The 19,264-nt window shown below is 41.9% G+C and overlaps 1 protein-coding gene across 4 annotated transcripts in view; it reads right to left on the bottom strand.

Moving 5' to 3' along the window:
• hbp1 (HMG-box transcription factor 1) overlaps window positions 1–12,631 on the bottom strand; it is a 61,631-nt gene extending 49,000 nt beyond the window's left edge. For 3 of the 4 annotated variants that reach the window (XM_038811342.1, XM_038811339.1, XM_038811341.1), the window contains exons 1-2: window positions 12,512–12,631; window positions 3,287–3,479 (exon numbers count right to left, since the gene is read on the bottom strand). Coding sequence is in view for 3 of the 4 variants with exons in the window: in XM_038811339.1 (XP_038667267.1) it covers window positions 3,287–3,479; window positions 12,512–12,589 (271 nt within the window). In the remaining variant the exon portion in view is untranslated. Of the gene's footprint in view, window positions 1–3,286; window positions 3,480–12,503 lie in introns of all 4 variants that reach the window. The other variant, XM_038811340.1, reaches the window with a different exon arrangement.
• Window positions 12,632–19,264: the final 6,633 nt, after the last annotated feature.

Below are 19,264 nucleotides of genomic sequence, written 5' to 3'. Positions count from 1 at the left end.
CTGTCCTCTCCAACAATATGACCCCTCTCATTCATAAATACTGAAGAAAAGTACTCATTCAAGACCTCTCCTATCTCTTCAGACACTATCTCCCGCTACTGTTCTTGATCAGACCCACCCTCGCTATTGTCATTCTCATATTTCTCACATATGTGTAAAAGGACTTGGGGTTTTCCTTGATCCTACCCGCCAAAGATTTTTTGTGCCCTCTCTTAGCTCTCCTAATCCCTTTCTTCAGTTCCCTCCTGGCTATCTTGCATCCCTCCAACGCCCTGTCTCAACCTTGTTCCCTCAGCCTTACATAAGTATCCTTCTTCCTCTTAACAAGACATTCAACCTCTCTTGTCAACCATGGTTCCCTCACTAGACCATCTCTTCCCTGCCTGACAGGGACATACATATCAAGGACACGTCGTATCTGTTCCTTGAACAAGTTCCACATTTCAAATGTGTCCTTCCCTGGCAGCCTCTGTTCCCAACTTATGCACTTCAGTTCTTGTCTGACAGTATCATATTTACCCTTCCCCCTATTGTAAACCTTGCCCTGTTGCACAAACCTATCCCTCTCCATTACTAAAGTGAAAGTCACAGAATTGTGGTCACTATCTCAAAATGCTCCCCCACTAACAAATCTATCACTTGCCCTGGTTCATTACCAAGTACCAAATCCAATATGGCGTCCCCTCTGGTCGGACAATCTACATACTGTGTTAGAGAAGCTTCCTGGACACACTGCACAAAAGCCACCCCATCCAAACTATTTGATGTAAAGAGTTTCCACTCAATATTTGGGAGGTTGAAGTCATCCATGACTACCACCCTGTGACTTCTGCACCTTTCCAAAATCTGTTTCCCAATCTGTTCCTCCACATCTCTGCTGCTATTGGGGGGCCTATAGAAAACTCCCAACAAGGTGACTGTTCCTTTCCTATTTCTGACTTCAACCCATACTACCTCAGTAGGCAGATCCTCCTTGAACTGCCTTTCTGCAGCTGTTATACTATCTCTAATTAACAATGCCATCCCCCCACCTCTTTTACCACCCTTCCTAATCTTATTGAAACATCTATAACCAGGAACCTCCAACAACCATTTCTGCCCCTCTTCTATCCAGGTTTCCGTGATGGCCACCACATTGTAGTCCCCAGTACCGATCCATGCCGTAAGTTCACCCACCTTATTCCTGATGCTTCTTGCATTGAAGTATACACTTCAACCCATCTCCGTGCCTGCAAGTGCTCTCCTTTGTCGGTGTTACCTTCCCCACTGCCTCACTACATGCTTTTGCGTCCTAAACATCGGCTACCTTAGTTTCTGGACTACAAATCCGGTTCCCATTCCCCTGCCAAATTAGTTTAAACCCTCCTGAGGAGTACTAGAAAACCTCCCTCCCAGCATATTGGTGCCCTTCTGGTTCAGATGCAACCCGTCCTGCTTGTACAGGTTCCCCCTTCCCCAGAATGCGCTCCAGTTATCCAAATACCTGAAGCTCCCCCCCCCTACACCATTCCTGCAGCCACGTGTTCAACTGCACTCTCTCCCTATTCCTAGCCTCGCTATCATGTGGCACCGGCAACAAACCAGAGATGACAACTCTGTCTGTCCTGGCTTTTAACTTCCAGCCTAACTCTCTAAACTCATTTATTACATCCACACCCCTTTTCCTACCTACGTCGTTGGTACCAATGTGCACCACGACTTCTGGCTGCTCACCCTCCCCTTAAGGATCCTGAAGACACGATCCGAGACGTCATGGACCCTGGCACCCGGGAGGCAACAAACCATCCGTGAATCTCGCCTGTGCCCACAGAATCTCCTATCTGTACGTCTAACTATTAAGTCCCCAATAACTAGTGCTCTCCTAATCTCCCTCCTTCCCTTCTGAGCCCCAGAGCCAGACCTCGTGCCAGAGACCCGGTCACTGCAGCCTACCCCTGCTAGGTAATCCACCCCAACAGTATCCAAAGCGGTATACTTATTGCTGAGAGGAACAACCAGGGGATCCCTGCACCGACTGCTTCTTCCTCTTCCCGCCTCTAACTGTGACCCAGCTACCTTTGTTCTCAGGCGTAACTATGTCCCTGAAGCTTCTATATATCACCCCCTCAGCTTCCCGAATGATCCTCAGTTCATCCAGCTCCAGTTCCCTAACACGGTCTGTGAGGAACTGGAGATGGCTGCACTTCCCGCAGGTGAAGTCAGCAAGGACACCGGTGGTCTCCCTTACCTCGAACATTCTGCAGGAGGAACATTCCACTGCCCTAGCTGCCATCACCTCTACTTACTCTCTCAGTAAAAAAGGAAAATAAAAAAGCAAGTAGCTTACCTGCTCACAGCAGTCTTTTTTTTTTTAGGTTAGAGGAGGAGGGAGGGTGGGAGACAATATACGTGTAGTGTCTCGGGTTTCCTCACCGTTCAAGTTTATTGGGTAATACATATTTAAATAACAACGCTATGCTACGAATTAAAAAACATAACTGTCAAAACGGTTTACAATTATGTTCCCAGCATTAAGTCTGCTGGGGCTATAGCAGCAACAGATAATCACAGCATGTTACTGGACTGCAACATTTGGGTGATTATGCTGGTGCTAGCTTTTCCAACGGAACTATCTGCTCCAAAAAAACTTCCCTGTTCTTTCTCTCTATAATTTGATATTTGTCATCTTCCAGTGTTTATAGTTCTGCAATGTCATTTAGTTACATTTCTTAAATCTCACAACTGGTATGTCTTTCAGAATGAACACTGCAGCAACCTAATGATTGTAGTGGAATCGGTTAGTTGTTTTTGAAGAATGGGAAGTAAAGGAAATTATTATAGAAGTGAAAAAGAGGAACTCAATTAGCTTGCCATTACAGTACAAAGTCAAAATCTTCCAGCTGTTAATGCCTCCAGTTCAGCCGACGGTGTACCCCTGTTCTGAGGTTCCCAGCGGCGTGGTGGATGCATGGAAAATCCCATTGACAGTGGCGGGACCAGATCCCGCCACCAGCCAACGACAGGCTGCCTCCCGCCACCGAGAATCTCGCCCAATGTTAGTACTGTATTTGGAATCATACCTATAATTATGAAATATAAATTAATGTAATTCACAATAGAAAACTCAGTGCAAAAGATCTTAAAGCTACCAATTACAGATTAATACAGCAAGTTTACATTAGCTAAAAGCGACTTTGTTTCACATGCAAAGTAGGGGCAGGCTTTCATCTTTTGACAATTTACCTTATAAAACACTGGATCAACATATATTAATCAAAAAATATAAAGTTTTTTAAAAATAGCTCACCATATTCCATACACTGGTCATTATTCGCATTTCCAGGTGATGAAGGTAAATCTTCATTACACTTTAATAACTCAAATGACTCATCCATCCCAGAAATTCTTTTGTCGACTACAAACTGAACTTTCTGCACTCTGTTAGGTGTACATTTTGTTTTCATGTCCCACACCATGTTACGCCATTGGACTTCAGTTGACTTGAACAGAAAAATGTTTTGAAAAATTAATCAATAACATTAAATATCTGGAGTTACTATACTCGTCACTTAAATTTGTGAAGGGCACCACATGTAAAGCTCATAAATTAAGTTTGAGTATTGGCTTTTGCTTGCATGTGATTAGATGGAGAAAATAGTAATAGCAAAGAAAGTAAGCAAACGTTTAGAAAACAACCTTTCGACAATAGTTGATGGCAGCATAACCAGAATTTCAGTATAGTTGTAATTTTTCCAATTGACTAGTTGATCACCTATCGCTTTGCACATGGCAAGTCAAAAACAGGTGAAGCAACATTATAGAGCAGAGGATAATTGCTCCAGGGCAACGCAACATAATTCAGTCCCATTTTAAAGTCATACAACTGCCCTTGTTTTTCTTTCTCAATTATAAATTTCTTATGTCCGCATTTGTCTTACAATGGAAACTACTCACATGAAAGTAATTGCTGTTACACCCACTGCAAGTGGTTTCCTTCATTAATGTAGACAGGAAGTGTGGAACACAGACATTTTATTCACATAAAAGATGACAGTTATGCATGGTTTTATAACTATGTCCTTCACAGATGTCCTTTATATGGAAAGTATTATCTGGACTTGTTTGTGCAAGCAGTTGCAATACTTTCATTATAAAGAAAATAAATCAAATTCAGCATTTATCTCTGCAACAAACAATCTCTGGAACTATAGAGAAGTTAAGAAATAAATTTCAAAACAGGTTGCAGGCGTTTTGAAAGTTCTTTTTTTCAAAAGCTAATTAACAATGGAATTGTAAAATGAAATCTGTAACCAAAGTTTATATATCTACATAAATATGGGGAAAGCAAAAGAAAATTAAGGCAATAAACAGGCAAAAGAATAAAATCTGCATAATTTCTGTTAGATCATACTGATTTGATTAGTAAAACTGAAGAAACATAGAGAATGGGAAATAGGGAAGATGTACGTCCAGTACATTAACAGAAGTGTTATTACACTCTTCTGCGCAACAATTTTTCTTCACTCATTTTTGAGACCATTTCACAAAGCACAGCATAAAATACAGGATCCATTAAAACTAGCCGTTGGAGATGCCAGGTGAGCTACTGGCAATTGCATTATTAAGCATCTGCTGTATGTTTCATTAGTGAAGCAGCCTTGCTATTTAAATGCAGTATAAATATGTCACTTGATAACAGGAGCATCATAAAATAAATTAAGACATGAACCACATAAGACGATATTAGGTCAGTAAAGGCAGTCTCACACAGCTGGACAACAGTGCAGAGGCAATGGAGGGAGATGGTGTAGTCAACTGTGTCAAAGGCTGCAGACAGTTGAGAAGGAGATTTCATTTGTGACTTTGAAAAGAGCTGTTTTAGGGTTGAAACCCGATTGGAGGGATTCAAACATGGAGTTTGGGAAAGCTAGGAATAGATATTGAAGAAAACAATGTCTTCAAGGACATTGGAGAGGAAAGGAGAAAGAGATGAATGTTTGGGAAACACTTCCCACTCCTTAGAAGGAATTTTTTCTATCGATCAAATTGAAAACCTAACAGAATAAGTACAACCCCATTCTGTTGCTCTGCATTTCAAACTTAATGTCAACTAGACAGTTTCAACTTGGTTTGTTTCAGCCAGAAGGGTTGACCTTAATGGTGGTTTACCCATGAAAATACCTCAAATTCAAGACTTCTGCGAGAATATTTCTCCAAAAGAAAGGTTCAGATATCTTAATATCCTTTCCCTGTTTAGCAATTATACCAAACACATTGGCTGTATTGGATTGGATTTGTTTATTGTCACGTGTACCGAGGTACAGTGAAAAGTATTTTTCTGCAAGCAGCTCAACAGATCATTCAGTACATGGGAAGAAAAGGGAATTAAACAGAATTCAAGAAAATGTAGTAATGACATGGGCAACGTTTTCAGAGTAAACTATTCCAGGAACCAAACCAAACTAGACACTTCACGTTGAGGTAACCATGGTCCTTTAAACAAAATATTGAATAGGTTGGAGCGTGTTCTAGCATTACAGAATGCAAATATCATTTTATCAAGGATTTCCTGCCACTTGTTTCCCATTCCAAAATCAAATTTCCTTTCCTCATCATTTCAAAAGTATAATATATTCAAAGTTAGAATTGAGATGATGCTGTATTGATGCACTACTGATGCTGTATTACAACATGCTGTCACTTAACTAATTTTTTTGTACTTTCTTACTTCTTTTGACTCCCTTTTTACAGTTCCTTTCAATGTTTTTACCTTCTCCGTTTCAATTTTATATATTACGATTGAACAGTGGTCTTACAAAACACGATACTGATTCAAAAAATGGGAGAAGAAACTGTTAGCACTGCTGCCTCACAGTGCCAGGGACCCTTGGGTGCCTGTGGAGGTTTCACGCTCTTCCATTGACTGCATGAGTTTCGTCCGGATGCTCCAGTTTCTTCCCACAGTCCAAAGATGTGCAGATTAACTGGGTTATGGTTAGGGCAGGGGAGTGAGCCTAGGTGGGATGTTCTTTCGGAGGGTTGGTGCAGATTAAAAAGGGCCAAACGGCCTCCTTCTGCACTGTAGGGATTCTATGGATTTAATGCAAGACTGTAAAAGATTCTAACATTCTGCCAACACCACTACCATCCCCCGTTCAAAAAAACCCAATACCTTCCAAGATATGATGCAGTATATTGGGGAGGCGGTGGCATAGTGGTATTGTCACTGGATGAGTAAACCAGAGACCCAGAGTTCAAATCCTGCCACTGCAGATGGTGAAATTTGAATTCAATTAAAAAAAAATCCAGAATCAAAGTCTAATGATGATCACAAAGCCATTGTCGAGTGTCGCACAAAACCCATCTGGTTCACTAATGTTCTTTAGGGAAGGAAATCTGCTGTCCTTACCTGGTCTGGCTTACATGTGACTCCAGATCCAGAGCAACGTGGTTGACTCTTAAATGCTCCTTCAAGGGGCAATTAGGGATGGGCAATAAATGCTGGCCCAGCCTGCGGCGCCCACGTCCCATGAACGAATAAAAAAAATTGTACTAATCCCCCTCCCCATTCCATGGAGGAGATTGCCGGGAGACATGTCCAACATGCAGCACGGAGACATATCACAAATGCACCGTCATATCTAAATACCACTAAAAAATTAATAATTGTAATGGCTCTCCCCTCTGCATCAATGGAAAATTGTCTGAGATAATAGAAAGTGTTATTGTTTAAAGCCAAAATGCCATTAATCATTACTGTCCCAAATAAAATAGCACTGATCTTTTCAGAGCCACATGGAAAAATTAAGTTTTGGATCATACGTAGATGATCGGATGATGCTTTAATAAAAATTGATAAAATTATAAATGCACCATTTGTTTTAATAGTACAAAGGTTCTTCAGATAGACACGGAAGTTAATGTATTAAAATTAAAAATAAAGCATCACAAATATATGAGCAGGGAGAATTTCGCAACACGTTTTAGAAACCCACTATAAGGCATTGCAAGTCTGATTGTTTCACTCCCCACAGCCCAGCCAAAAGTAAAATTTACTAAGCTGCTAAAAAAAATGTACCACAGCTGTTTTGCTTTTGGAGATGGCTGTTGTTCCAGGCCATCGTTTAATCAGCTTGACAAGCTTGTTTAGCGCTTCTGTTAAAATTCATATCATTTTCTACAATATTTTTATAGCTTTTTCAATAAATATTGATGGACAAATGTTTAAAATGCCTAGATCACACAATTCATTATAAATTGTCACAGAATCAGTCATAATGGTGGAAAATCTTGTCTTTGGATTTTAAGTGTCTATCTGAAATCAAAATTTGAATAGCATTATTCCCAAAAGGTCTACTAAGGCACCTGGGGGGGGGGCTTTAAATTTGAGAATTTCATAAGTAGCTACTCTCCTATGTCAGCAGATTCATTTTTTTCAGCACAACTCTGATGGCGGTAAGGGATAACATACACCTACTATCATCCCACCACAGGCTAAACAAGGAAATTAGCAAATTAATGCAGCCAGCTCAGAAGGCCTCTGGCAAGATTTGCAATGTTGAAAACGCCTCGTGACTAAATTGCGATCTGAATCTCGCCCTCACTAGGCGAGATCGAGATTAGCGTATTTAAGTGAGCCATTACTCATAAAATATATCTGTGCTGCATTCTCCTGGGAACTAACAGCCTCGCCTGGGAGGCCTTGTCATGGCGCTGTTTGGCACTGGTTCCAGCAAATGTGGACCAGGCATAAACGGCACCTTGGAGGGGCTCAAGGACCAAGTAAGAGACATGTTAGGTGCAGTGGGGTGGAGTCTGGAGCCATGGCGGGCAGGCTGAGGGGGTGTCAAAATATCAGGGAGGCACCTAGAACACTCTACCTGCACTGGCTCATCAGTGCAAGAAATTATGTAAGTGCAGCCTTGTAGGGGCATTCCTTGCTGAGGCCAAAAAAAAGCAACGTGCCGTTAAATAGCCTGTAGCACCAAGAAACACCCCACTAAATGTACCCAAAAGAGGACTGTTTCTGTCCCGTTAAGTCGTGCCCATTATTTATTCAGAATTACCATTCACAGTGCAGCTGCTCCCTGGCTCCCACAAGGCAATGCTTGCGTTAACTGAGAAATGACAAACAGCATTTAGTACCATGAATTCAAAAACTCTAGCCAGTTGTGGCCTGTACATTCACTGCTGATGTCCCTCCCAACTGTGGCATACAACACAACAACCTTTACCCCAATGTATCAAAAGTGAAATCTAAAAGAAGCACAAACTGAATTCTAACTTAAGTGATCAGATGCTACACCAGCAAAGTGTCTACATATCATTGGATGGCATAGAAGAGAACTGGGAATTGAGCTACAAAATGCTAACAAAACAAGTATTGCTGACCCTGTCGTTTGCTTTGACAAACATTTTCTCATATTGTACCATGCAGCTGGTGAACTTTAGGCATTTGTGAATATACAAAGTAGCTCCACCATCTGACCATTCCGCTTCAATCTAATGAACCACAAAATTCCAATTTAATTAACTTTTGATTGCTAAATCAGTGTAATGTAATTATGTCATTCTGTAATAATTTCCAAATCTTAATTAATACACTTATGAAAACGACATGACAGAAATGCTGCACCATTTCAGACGGTAAAAGTACCACATTTCATGCACAGATGACATGTTTATTAAATGCTGCATTTTTTCCACATTCGGTAGTTCCTTCTTTACACTTTTTACCATGGACTCATATATACTGTAGGTAGAGAACTGATTTTGGAGTTTCCCAATTAATTGCAACAGCTCTTCTGTTTATGACACTGAACAATGAAGCAAAGCAGGTCAATAAGATCCTAAGTGTTACGATTTTTGGTTTCATTCACCATTAAGGCAACAGTGTTAAGAGCAGCACTTCCAAAACCTTCAGGCCTAAAAAGTCAAATAAGGACAAAACAGTGAATTTTAAAAACTTCAAATTGAACTGACTTGCTTTGATTTTAATGAGTTGATTTGCCAGCCCAAAATGCCACGCACAATATATTGCTTTATTTCCCTGCCTAACATGCTCAGAGTACGTTATACATTAAGCCTCTCAAAATAATTTGCTTGAAGTATTTCCTGAATTCCAGTTACATATACACACAGTTTAATTCTGGAGTCTTAAATGTTGTTGTACTGTCCACTACGGAAACCACCCATCATAAAACAATATGATAAATCATTTGTACTTCTTGAAGGGAAATAAAAATGTAGTAAATCACATCTTTACAGCAAATGTTGCTGCCTATGTCATAATGCAGTAATTGCTAAAGCAAATGGGACATAGACACTTACAGTAATAAGTTTGATAATTGCAAGGGTTCACTATCACGCTACACCTCCAACTCTTTAATGCCCTGGAGTGTCTTTTTCCTCTAACAATACCAATTACTCACTCGGCTCTCATTAATCCGAATATAGAAGTGACCATGTATGTACCCGTATTATTTGAAAATAATTAATTAACTGCATAGAATTTGTCACATGCAGTATAAAAATCAAATGGCTAGTTTGATGACCATATACAAGCTCTACAAGTTGTAAGCATTAATTGGCAGTAAATCAATTTATATTGGGTTATTCAGTCTTGTACCTTTTCTGCTACATCCAATACATCACAAAGGTTGCTTTGTGCCTGAATTTTCAAATAACTACTAAATTAATCACTGGTTCTTGTCTGGAAGTCAATCAACAAAGGTGATTCCAAATACAAGACTCAACTGTTTGGGCCGATATAAATGCACAGTATATTGCTTTATTTCACCATATTTACTGGCATAGGACAGAAAAGGTTCACAAGTAATCCAGGGCAACATCTTAAAGGTCCTTTGGATTGTGATCTTTCAATACATCAGGTGTATTAATGCACACAATTCCAATTTTACATACCTATTTAAAGTTTATGGGGGGCCATTCATATTTATATAATTTGGCCAGTCAAATCATTTTAACGCTCTTGTAGAATTTAGTTATTTTGGTTGATCATATATCCCATGAGCTGAGGTTTAATAACAGCAGGAACAAAACCAAACATTTCACTTACTTTTGCTGTTCTCTCATCTTCAATTTGTTCTATTAATATCTGGAGTTTGTTTATCTTCTACTTTCTACAAAGGTTAGTAGCTAAAACATAAAACTAATTTTTTAAAATTTTTTCAGGTCTGTTTTGGACAGGTCTGTTAAATTTTCCATTTATGGGCCTTGCATTAATTCTACTGTTGTTAACAGAATAAGTATAATTAATTTCTAGTACTGGCCCAGATTTTATAATAATGACAGCAGTCATCAAACACAGTTATTACTCTTCTGAAAGCGGCAGCAACTTCTAGAGTCCACATATACATAATTAAATGCAGAAATTCACACGTTATGTGATCTGACAATTCCACATGGAGGGCAATGTTGAAGTTCCCAAAGATTGCAATCAACTAAATGTCATCGAACTTGATCGTAAGTTGCCTCTTTTGTTACTGTAAGATCCTTTGAATGGGTCCATTAGCTCAATTGGCTAAGCAGTTAGTATGTGGTTCAGTCGCAACAGTGCGGGGTTCATTTCCCATTCTAGTTGAGGTAGATTTGGGGTCTGCCTCCCCGCCCTGTAGTAAAATCACAACATTAGCTATGGTCAGGCGACCCTCAAGCAATTGAGGACACTGACTGGAGAAGAACAACCCTTGAAAATAAATTACACATTGTTGAATGTGGTGTAATTGATTTCTTAAATGTACTGAACAGATTCACTTGTTCTTGAAAACTAATTTTAGCTTTGCAGAAATGTTTCTAGTATGATAAAAAATTATATTAAAACTTCTATATTATTCCTATGTGTATGTCTCAATCATTATTTTACTCTCCATAACATTAAAAGTGAAAAGTTCTGTGCATCACACTTAATGGGATGTACAGTGCTACATATAATTACTTAAGGAATACCGTATTGGTTTATATGACTAAGTCTGAGGAGAGAACAAGTGAAAGTCAAGCATTTTGCTTGTTTGCTATGGTTGTTAAAAAGGGGCTCATGGGATAAATAAGCAAACCAACAAACTAATAATGAGCTGACTGGCTGAGTTATTGTAAATATAAACATGTGTGGTCTATCATAGACCTTTAAGTTATTCTTAAATTCGTATTTATTGTCGTCTCCACTCATTTTAATGTTGGCTTCAATTGCATAAACAATGCAGTACCGTTTTCAGCCAGAGTTTGAAATAGTCTCCCCCCCCCCGCCCAGTCCACGACTCATTCAATCTTGTATAACGCACACAATTCAGTTTATTCACTCTCAGTTCCGTTTATTCTGAAGTTTTCTGACCTGCCAAGCATAACCCCTTCCCTACAGCCCCCCCCCCCATACACAACATTTTGATTCGCCACGGTAATATATTTGGATTATAAAACGGAGTGCCTTCATTGATGTGTTTTACAATCTGCGTCACTCTGACAGCTCAAGCTTCCTTTCTTAAGACATCAACAAGTTTAGTGCTTGTTGGGGGGGGGGGGGGGGGAGTGGTTTTAAAGAGAGAGAGAGAGAGAGAAAAAGAGCAAAAAGCTTTTTTTTTTTTTAAAAAACGTTGCGCACAAAACCACCATTTGCTTCTGAAAGATTAATTGAAAAGCTGGGGGATCTGCCAGACAGTAAACAAATGTCTGGATCCTGCTCACGAACACGCAGAAACTTTAAATACACCATCATGTGACTCTCACACACCCTAAGTCCAGGGCAGTCAGCCTGCGCCTCGGCTCATTCATTCAGAACTGCGTAACAGGGCAGTTTGACAACAAACCCATCTTCTCCGGATCGACTTCAAACTTTCAGGAGTGCCCACCCCACATTGTCACACACACACGCACATAAGAAAAATCACCTCCCTCCCTTCCCAGCTCTCTGTCGACGCCGAGTTAAAAAGAAAAATGTCACCGATTCATTGTTTGAGCCCGGAAAGCACCCCAGCCATTAAAAAAACATTAGTCACCTCATCAGGGACTAAAGTCCTGTCAGGGAAAATTTTGACAGACGATATTGGAGGGAGGGGAACTTGAATTTTTAAAAATATTTGGTCTCGACAATCTCTCGCTCTCCCCCCCCCCCCCCCCCAAATCATAATTCCCAGAAACCAGACGCCACGGCAATCACCATAAACGTCAAATTCAAATAGAAGGAAAGGGAAACAAAAGCTGAAATTATTATCGAGTCGGGGGGAGGGGAAGGGAGAGTCACTCCATCGGATGGCCGGCCGCCGCGGCCCGGGGAGCTGTCACCAAATGAATGGGAGAAGCGTCACCCATTAAAGCAGCAGCAGCGGAAAGCCGATCAACAACAAAGCTGGGACACGTCACAGTCTCTCTGTCCCTAAACTCTCCCTCCCCGTCCCACTCTCCGGCCCAACCTAACCCGCCCTCTGCCGCCCCGACCTCCCGTTAAACCGCCGCCGCACGCCAACCCCCCACCCATTCCGATTTACATTCCCCCCCTGAATCTCACTCACTCACTCACCAGCTCCGCCGCCATTACCGAATTTCCCTCGAGCGGCGGCGGAGGCGGAGTCCCAGCCTCGCCATCCAGCCCGCCCATTGGACCGGCCGCCCGCGTCAATCAGAGAAAGGCACGCCGACCATTGGAGGACGGCGGCGCCCGCGTCACTGGAAAGGGATAAACAATAGCGCGCGCGAGGCACGCCGGGAGGTTCCATTCCACCCCTCCCCCACTCTTTCAAGTCACCAGATGGGTGGATGAATGGTGCCACCTTTATCCACCCCCAGCATTACTTGGACACTATACTCAGGTCGTAGCCTAGGCCCAATTACATTTGCGCCACACAAGAGTCAGGCAATGGCCATCTCCTACAAGAGAGGACCTGGCATTCAATGGCATTGCCATCACTGAATTTTCCACAATCAACATCCTGGGGGTTACCATTGTACAATGAACCCTATAAATACTTTGGCTACGAGGGCAGGTCAAAAGCTAGGAATCCTACAGTAAGTAATACACTATTTAGAATTTTGAACTTACAGTGCGGCCCATTCGGCCCATCAAGTCTGCACCAGCCCTTAAGCCCACACCTCCACCCTATCTCCATAACCCAGTAACCCCAGCTAACTTTTTTGAATAGCAAGGGCAATTTAGCATAGCCAATCTACCTAACCTGCACATCTTTGGACGGGAGGAAACCGGAGCTCCTGGCGGAAACCCACGCAGACATAGGGAGAATGTGCAAACCCCAACTATCTGACCCCTCCCCCAAAAAAGCCTGTCTGAGGCACAAGTCAGGTGGTGCACTGGAATATTCTCCACTTGCCTCCACAACACTCAAGAAGCTCGATTCCATCCAGGACAAAGCAGCCCGCTTGATTGCTACCACTACCATCGGCAAACAGTGGCAGCCATGTGTACCAAGTACACGATGCACTGCAGGAACTCGCCAAGGACCTTTTAGGCAGCACCTTCCAAACCCACTACCATTACCATCCAGAAAGACAAGAGCAGCAACTACCTGGGAACCCAATCACCTGGAGCTTCCCCTCCAAGTAACTCACCATCCTGAGTTGAGTTGGAAATATATCGCCATTCCCTCACTGTTGCTGGATCAAAATCTTGGAACTCCTTCCCTAACAGCACAGAGGGTGTGCCTACACCTCAGACTGCAGGGGTTCAAGAAGGCAGCTCACCTCCACCTTCTGAAGGGGAACTAGGAATGTGCAATAAATGCTGGCCTAACCAGTGATGCCCACGTCCCGTAAAATGACTTCTAAAAAATTCTTCAGCGACTGCACCAATGACTTCCCCTCGATTATTGGATCAGAGGTGAGTGTTCACTGAAGATTGCATAACCATTCGAGACTCCTTAGATACTGAAGCAGTTGGTGCTAATGCACAACATTGAGGCCTGTGGAACCTTCAGGCTTGGTTTGATAAGTGGCAATTAACATTTGTGTCACACAAGAGCCAGTTAAAGACCATTTCCAACAACAAAGAATCTAATTACCTCTCCTTCACATTCAATGAAATGCTATCTCTGAATCAACAATCCTGGATGCTGTTGATCAGAAATATAACTGGACAGTCAAATAAATAGTGTGGTTATAGAAGTAGGCAGCTCAGCGCAAACACTGCTGCCTCACAGTACCAGGGATCCGGTTTCGATTGTGGCCTTGGGCGGCAGTGTAGCATTTGCACATTCTTTTCATGTCTGTGTAGATTTCCCCCAGATTCTCCAATTTCCTCCACAATCCAAAGATGTGCAGGTTAGGTGGATTGGCCATGCTAAAGTGCCGTTTAGATGTGCAGGTTAAGTTATGGGTTTTTGGACTGAGTGGACCTGAGTGTGGTTCTCTTTGGTTTGGTGCAGGCTCGATGGGCTAAATGGCCTCCTTCTGCACTGCAGTGATTCAATGATTATCAGGTCAGAGGCTGGATATTCTACAGTAATTCACCTCCTGCCTCATTTGCAGCCTGAGGTGTCTGATGGAATACCTTCCATGTGCCTGGATGAATGCATTTCCAACAATACCCAAGACACTTAACACCATCCAGAACAAAGCAACTTACTTGATCAGCAATACCTCAAATATTCATTCCCTCCATCACCACCACCAGTGCACAGTGACAGCAGTATGCACCATTCAAGATGAGTTGCAGCAGCATCTTCTAAACAGGCAACCTCGTCAATCTAGAAAAACAGAAGGCAGTTGAGAACTTCACCAGCTGGAAGTTCTCCTCAGTTTAATCCAGATTTGAAAATATATTACCAGTCCTTTATTGTGGCATGTCAAAAGTCCCTCCCTCACAGCACATGGGATTCCATGGACTGCCACTACTGAAGAAGGCAACTCACCTCCACCTTCCCAACAGAAATTAGGATGGCAAGTCTATACTGGTCTTGTCAGCACCACTCACATCCTACGAATAAGGAAAACATTTGTTCCACTAATTTTACACAATTTTTAGCTCCCTAAGTGAACAATGCGGCACTTTCACAATAATTCCAATAATGGGATTAGGGCATTGTTAATTGCAAGATGGGCAGCACAAGTGGATAGCACTGTGGCTTCACAGCGCCAGGGTCCCAGGTTCGATTCCCCGCTGAGTCACTGAATGTGCGGAGTCTGCACGTTCTCCCCGTGTCTGCATAGGTTTCCTCCGGGTTCTCCGGTTTCCTCCCACAGTCCAAAAATGTGCAGGTTAGGTGGATTGGCCATGATAAATTGCCCTTAGTGACCAAAAAAAGGTGAGAAGGGGTTATTGGGTTACGGGGATAGGGTGGAAGTGAGGTCTTGTGGGTCGGTGCAGACTCGATGGACTGAATGGCCTCCTGCACTGTATGTTCTATGTTAATTATTAAACCCAGTAATTCTGGTAAATAGCACAATTAATGTCTGATTAGCATAAGTCTGGCAGAATATTTGGGTCCACGTTTTGAAAACAATTGTGATACGTTGGGTGCTTAAACTCAAAGGTACATCAAGGCCAGAATACGTTAATAGGTAGGCAGCTGTGTAGACCCGAGTGGTGTCTCATATTTTTTTCCTCGTCAACCATTAGAATTGTCCACTGCAAATGAAAAAGCAAAAGGCATGATCACACATTGAAATATTCAGTTATATATGATTCACAGCTGGGATACTGTATCACATATAAACATTAGAGTGAATGGGGGCTGGTTTAGCTCAGTTGGCTGGACAGCTGGTTTGTGATGCAGAGCAAGGCCAAAAGTGCGGGTTCAATTCCCATACTGGCCGAGGTAATTCATGAAGGCCCTGCCTTTTCAACCTTGCTCGAGATGTGGTGATCCTCAGGCTAAATCATCACCAGTCAACTCTACCTCTCAAAGCATCCTACGGTAATTTGGGACTATGGCGACTTTACTTTTTTTTACTTTAGAGTAAGTGGGACACTTAATATAACAGCAATAACATTTCCATTTATACAATGTCTTTAAAGTATTGAAACACTCCAAAATGCTTCCCTCAAATACAGTATACAGAAAGCAATGACACCAACATTAGGACAGGTGACTAAATGTTTAGTCGTAGAGGTCGGTTTTCAGGACCATCCTAAAGGGAGAGAGGTTTCGGAAGGAATGAAGGAAGTGAGGATGGACAAGAGGCCAGTGCTGGAGGAATGCATAGTTCCCAATAAGTTACAGCATCAAGGAGGTTAGAGATGGGAAGGAATTAAGCCAGCGGGTTTTGCATACAGGGATAAGAATTTTTAAATCAAGGGATTGCTGGGTTGTAGGTCAGCAAGTGAGCCAATGTATGTCAGTGAGCAGAGTGGTGAAGGGTGCATGGGACTTGATGCAGACAGCAGAGCTGTCGATGAGGATGAGTTTATGAATAGGACAGAAAATAGCGAGAAAAGAACTGGAATAATCAAGTCTAGGGGCAAGAAAAACAGGGATAATGGTTTCAGCAGCAGTTGGATTGAGGCAGCACTGAAGAAGATGGAACTAGGTGGTCTTTTTGATGCAAAGAATATGGGCCGGGATTCTCCGAGCCCGCGGTGGGTCAGAGAATCGCCGGTCACGCCGGCAGTACAGGGCCGTGTATCAGCGCCAGAGCTGTGTGGAGCACTCCGGTGCTGTGCTGGGCCACTGAAACCCTGGGCCAAAAGGCCTGTTGACGCCAGTGTGAAACACTCCCGTGTTTACGCCGGCGTCAACACTTAGCCAGGATTTTGGAGAAACCCAGCCATGGTGTCAGAAGGTTTTCAGGGTCAAATAGGATCAGCCTGTATCTGTGGGCAGGGAGGAGGTATGAAATTGGTTGCTAGGGAATCATTTATGGCAGTACCAAAGGGGCTTCGTGATCTCAATATTTAATTGATGGCACATTTTGGCTAATCCAAAACTGGATATTGCAGTTTGACATCACAGAAACAATGGAAAGAGATGTTTGTGAGGTACAGCTGGTTGTCACTGGTGTACATGTGGAACCTGATGCGTTTTTGGATTATGTGCCAATGGGAAGTATGTATATGAGAAAAAGGAATGGACCAACGATAGATCCAAAAGGGGACCTCCAGAGGTATCAGTGCAGTGCAGTGGTGGAAAACTCATTGGAGGAGGTTCTCTGGCTACAACTGAATAGTTAAGAGTGGAATCAGGACAGGGCAATTCCACCCAGCTGGACAATGAAGTGGGTGTTAGATGAGAATGGTGTGGTGAAAATTATGGGAAATTTGAAATGGATGAGGATAGTAAACTGTGGTCACAATCACAAAATGTGATTAGTGACTTTGATATGATTATTTCAGTGAAGTAGTGGAAGGAACATAATTTGATATTCAAACATGAAGCTGCAGCAAAGCTGGAAATTCTATTATATATCAAGGGGCTGCTTTCTCACTGGAGATAGCTGTTGCCTGGCAAAAGCCTGGATGTTGTCACACTCAGTGGAATACTGCCTTGATGTCTAGGGCAGTCAATTGTACCATTATTGGAATTCACCTGTAATGAGTTCTGGAAACATGGTTCTCGCAGAACACAAACTGAACATCTGTGACCAAATTATTGGTAAGTGCCACGTAATAGTCTGTTTCATAATTCCTTCCATCACTTTGTTAACTGAGAGTAGCCTGATAGGGCAGCAATTAGTTAGGTTGGATTTGTCCTGCTTTTTGTGGACAAGTCATATCTGGATAATTTTCCACATTGTTGAGCTGATGCTAATGTTGTAGGTGTTCTGGAACATTTTAGCTTCAAGCACAGTTAATTCAGGCCACAGGCCTTCAGTGCAAGACCTAGGATATTGTAGGGACTATGCCCAACACACGACTGTTTATCATAGGAAATAAATCAAATTGGCCTATGACCAACCAGTATCACTGAATGCGGCCAATAATGATTGTGCACATGGCAGTCTAACATAAGATTTTTGTGATCTTTTCAACCTCGTCTTTTGCACTCGGTGAGTTGTGCCAAGGATGGGGATGCTCACGGAGCCTCCTTTTCCCATTTTTCACTTAATTATTGACCACCATTCATGACTAGATGTGGTAGAGGTGCAAAGCCTTGAACTGAATTATTAGTTATAGAACCAATGTTGCTTCCGTTGTTTAGTGTACACGTATCTGGTGTTCTAGCTTTACCAGGTTGCAGTGCATTGTAGGTGTTCCTTCATGGGATGTGGGTGTCGCTACACTAATTACCGTCAAAGTGAATGACTTGCTAGGCTATTTCAGAGGGCAGTTAAGAGTCAACCACATTACTGTGGGTTTGCAGTCACAAATAGACTAGACCAGACCAGGTAAGGATGGCAGATTACCTTCTGTGAAGAATATCCGTCCTTGGTGAACCTGACATGAGTGAACGAGATGAGATTTTACGACAATCAATGATAATTTTATGGTCATCATTGCTAATTTTCAATTCCAGAATTTTTAATCAAATTCAAAGTCCACAAGCGGTGAGATTTGAACTTGTGTTATCAGAACATTGGCCGGGGCCTCTGGATTACTCACTGAGTGACATTGTGAAGGAAATACATGAATAAATAGGTAGAATTCATTTGTATTTAGGATATTATACTTTAGAATTGAGAAAATGGACACATATTCATAGATAACCATGTTTACCAAGAAGCTTTAAAGTAGCTGACAGTTTTGGTTTCAACAAGTGTTAAACAGACATTGCCTGTACCATGCATAAAGTAACAACAGGGCCATTCAAGTTCTCTTCACGCTATGGAAAGATAGGAAAAGCTCTAAAGTCATTTTCAAGGGAACCTTAAAAGTTCTTATGATGGTATTGTCTCTCCTTTTCTATTCAGAAGGCATGCTTAAATCTTACCTCAGCAAAATAGGAAAAACAGACATTAAAAAATCTATTCCTCTATTAAAAGTTTAAAATTGCTTCTCTAAAAAAATGACAATTAAAGGTAAACAGAAAATAGATCAAGGACATATTTAAGAACACGCCAACCATATTTAGGCTCAGCGTGGATATTAAAACCATTTTAACAATTAAATCAAAGTGAACAATAAGGACACATCTAAGAGGAGGGGTTAAGCAAAGAAGCAACAGCCATTGCTGCTAAGGAATAATGTAATCTGGTTTTAAAGGGTACAGTATAACTGTTCCAGCCTCCTCTCAGAAAATAAGGTATATTGCAGAAGGGTATTGGGAGCACCTCTTCAATGTTTCTCCAGTTGTCAAGGAGTTGGAGAAAAGTAGACAGGTTTTCTATCCAACTACCCCAACAGCTGATTTATTCAGGGATTTAGATAAAATATTACTTTGAACACTGA

This window comes from Scyliorhinus canicula, chromosome 11 (assembly GCF_902713615.1).
Source record: "Scyliorhinus canicula chromosome 11, sScyCan1.1, whole genome shotgun sequence".
NCBI classification, from domain to species: Eukaryota; Metazoa; Chordata; class Chondrichthyes; order Carcharhiniformes; family Scyliorhinidae; genus Scyliorhinus; species Scyliorhinus canicula.
Note: the sequence above shows the minus strand (reverse complement) of the source record. Positions and strands in the feature narration are given on the sequence as shown.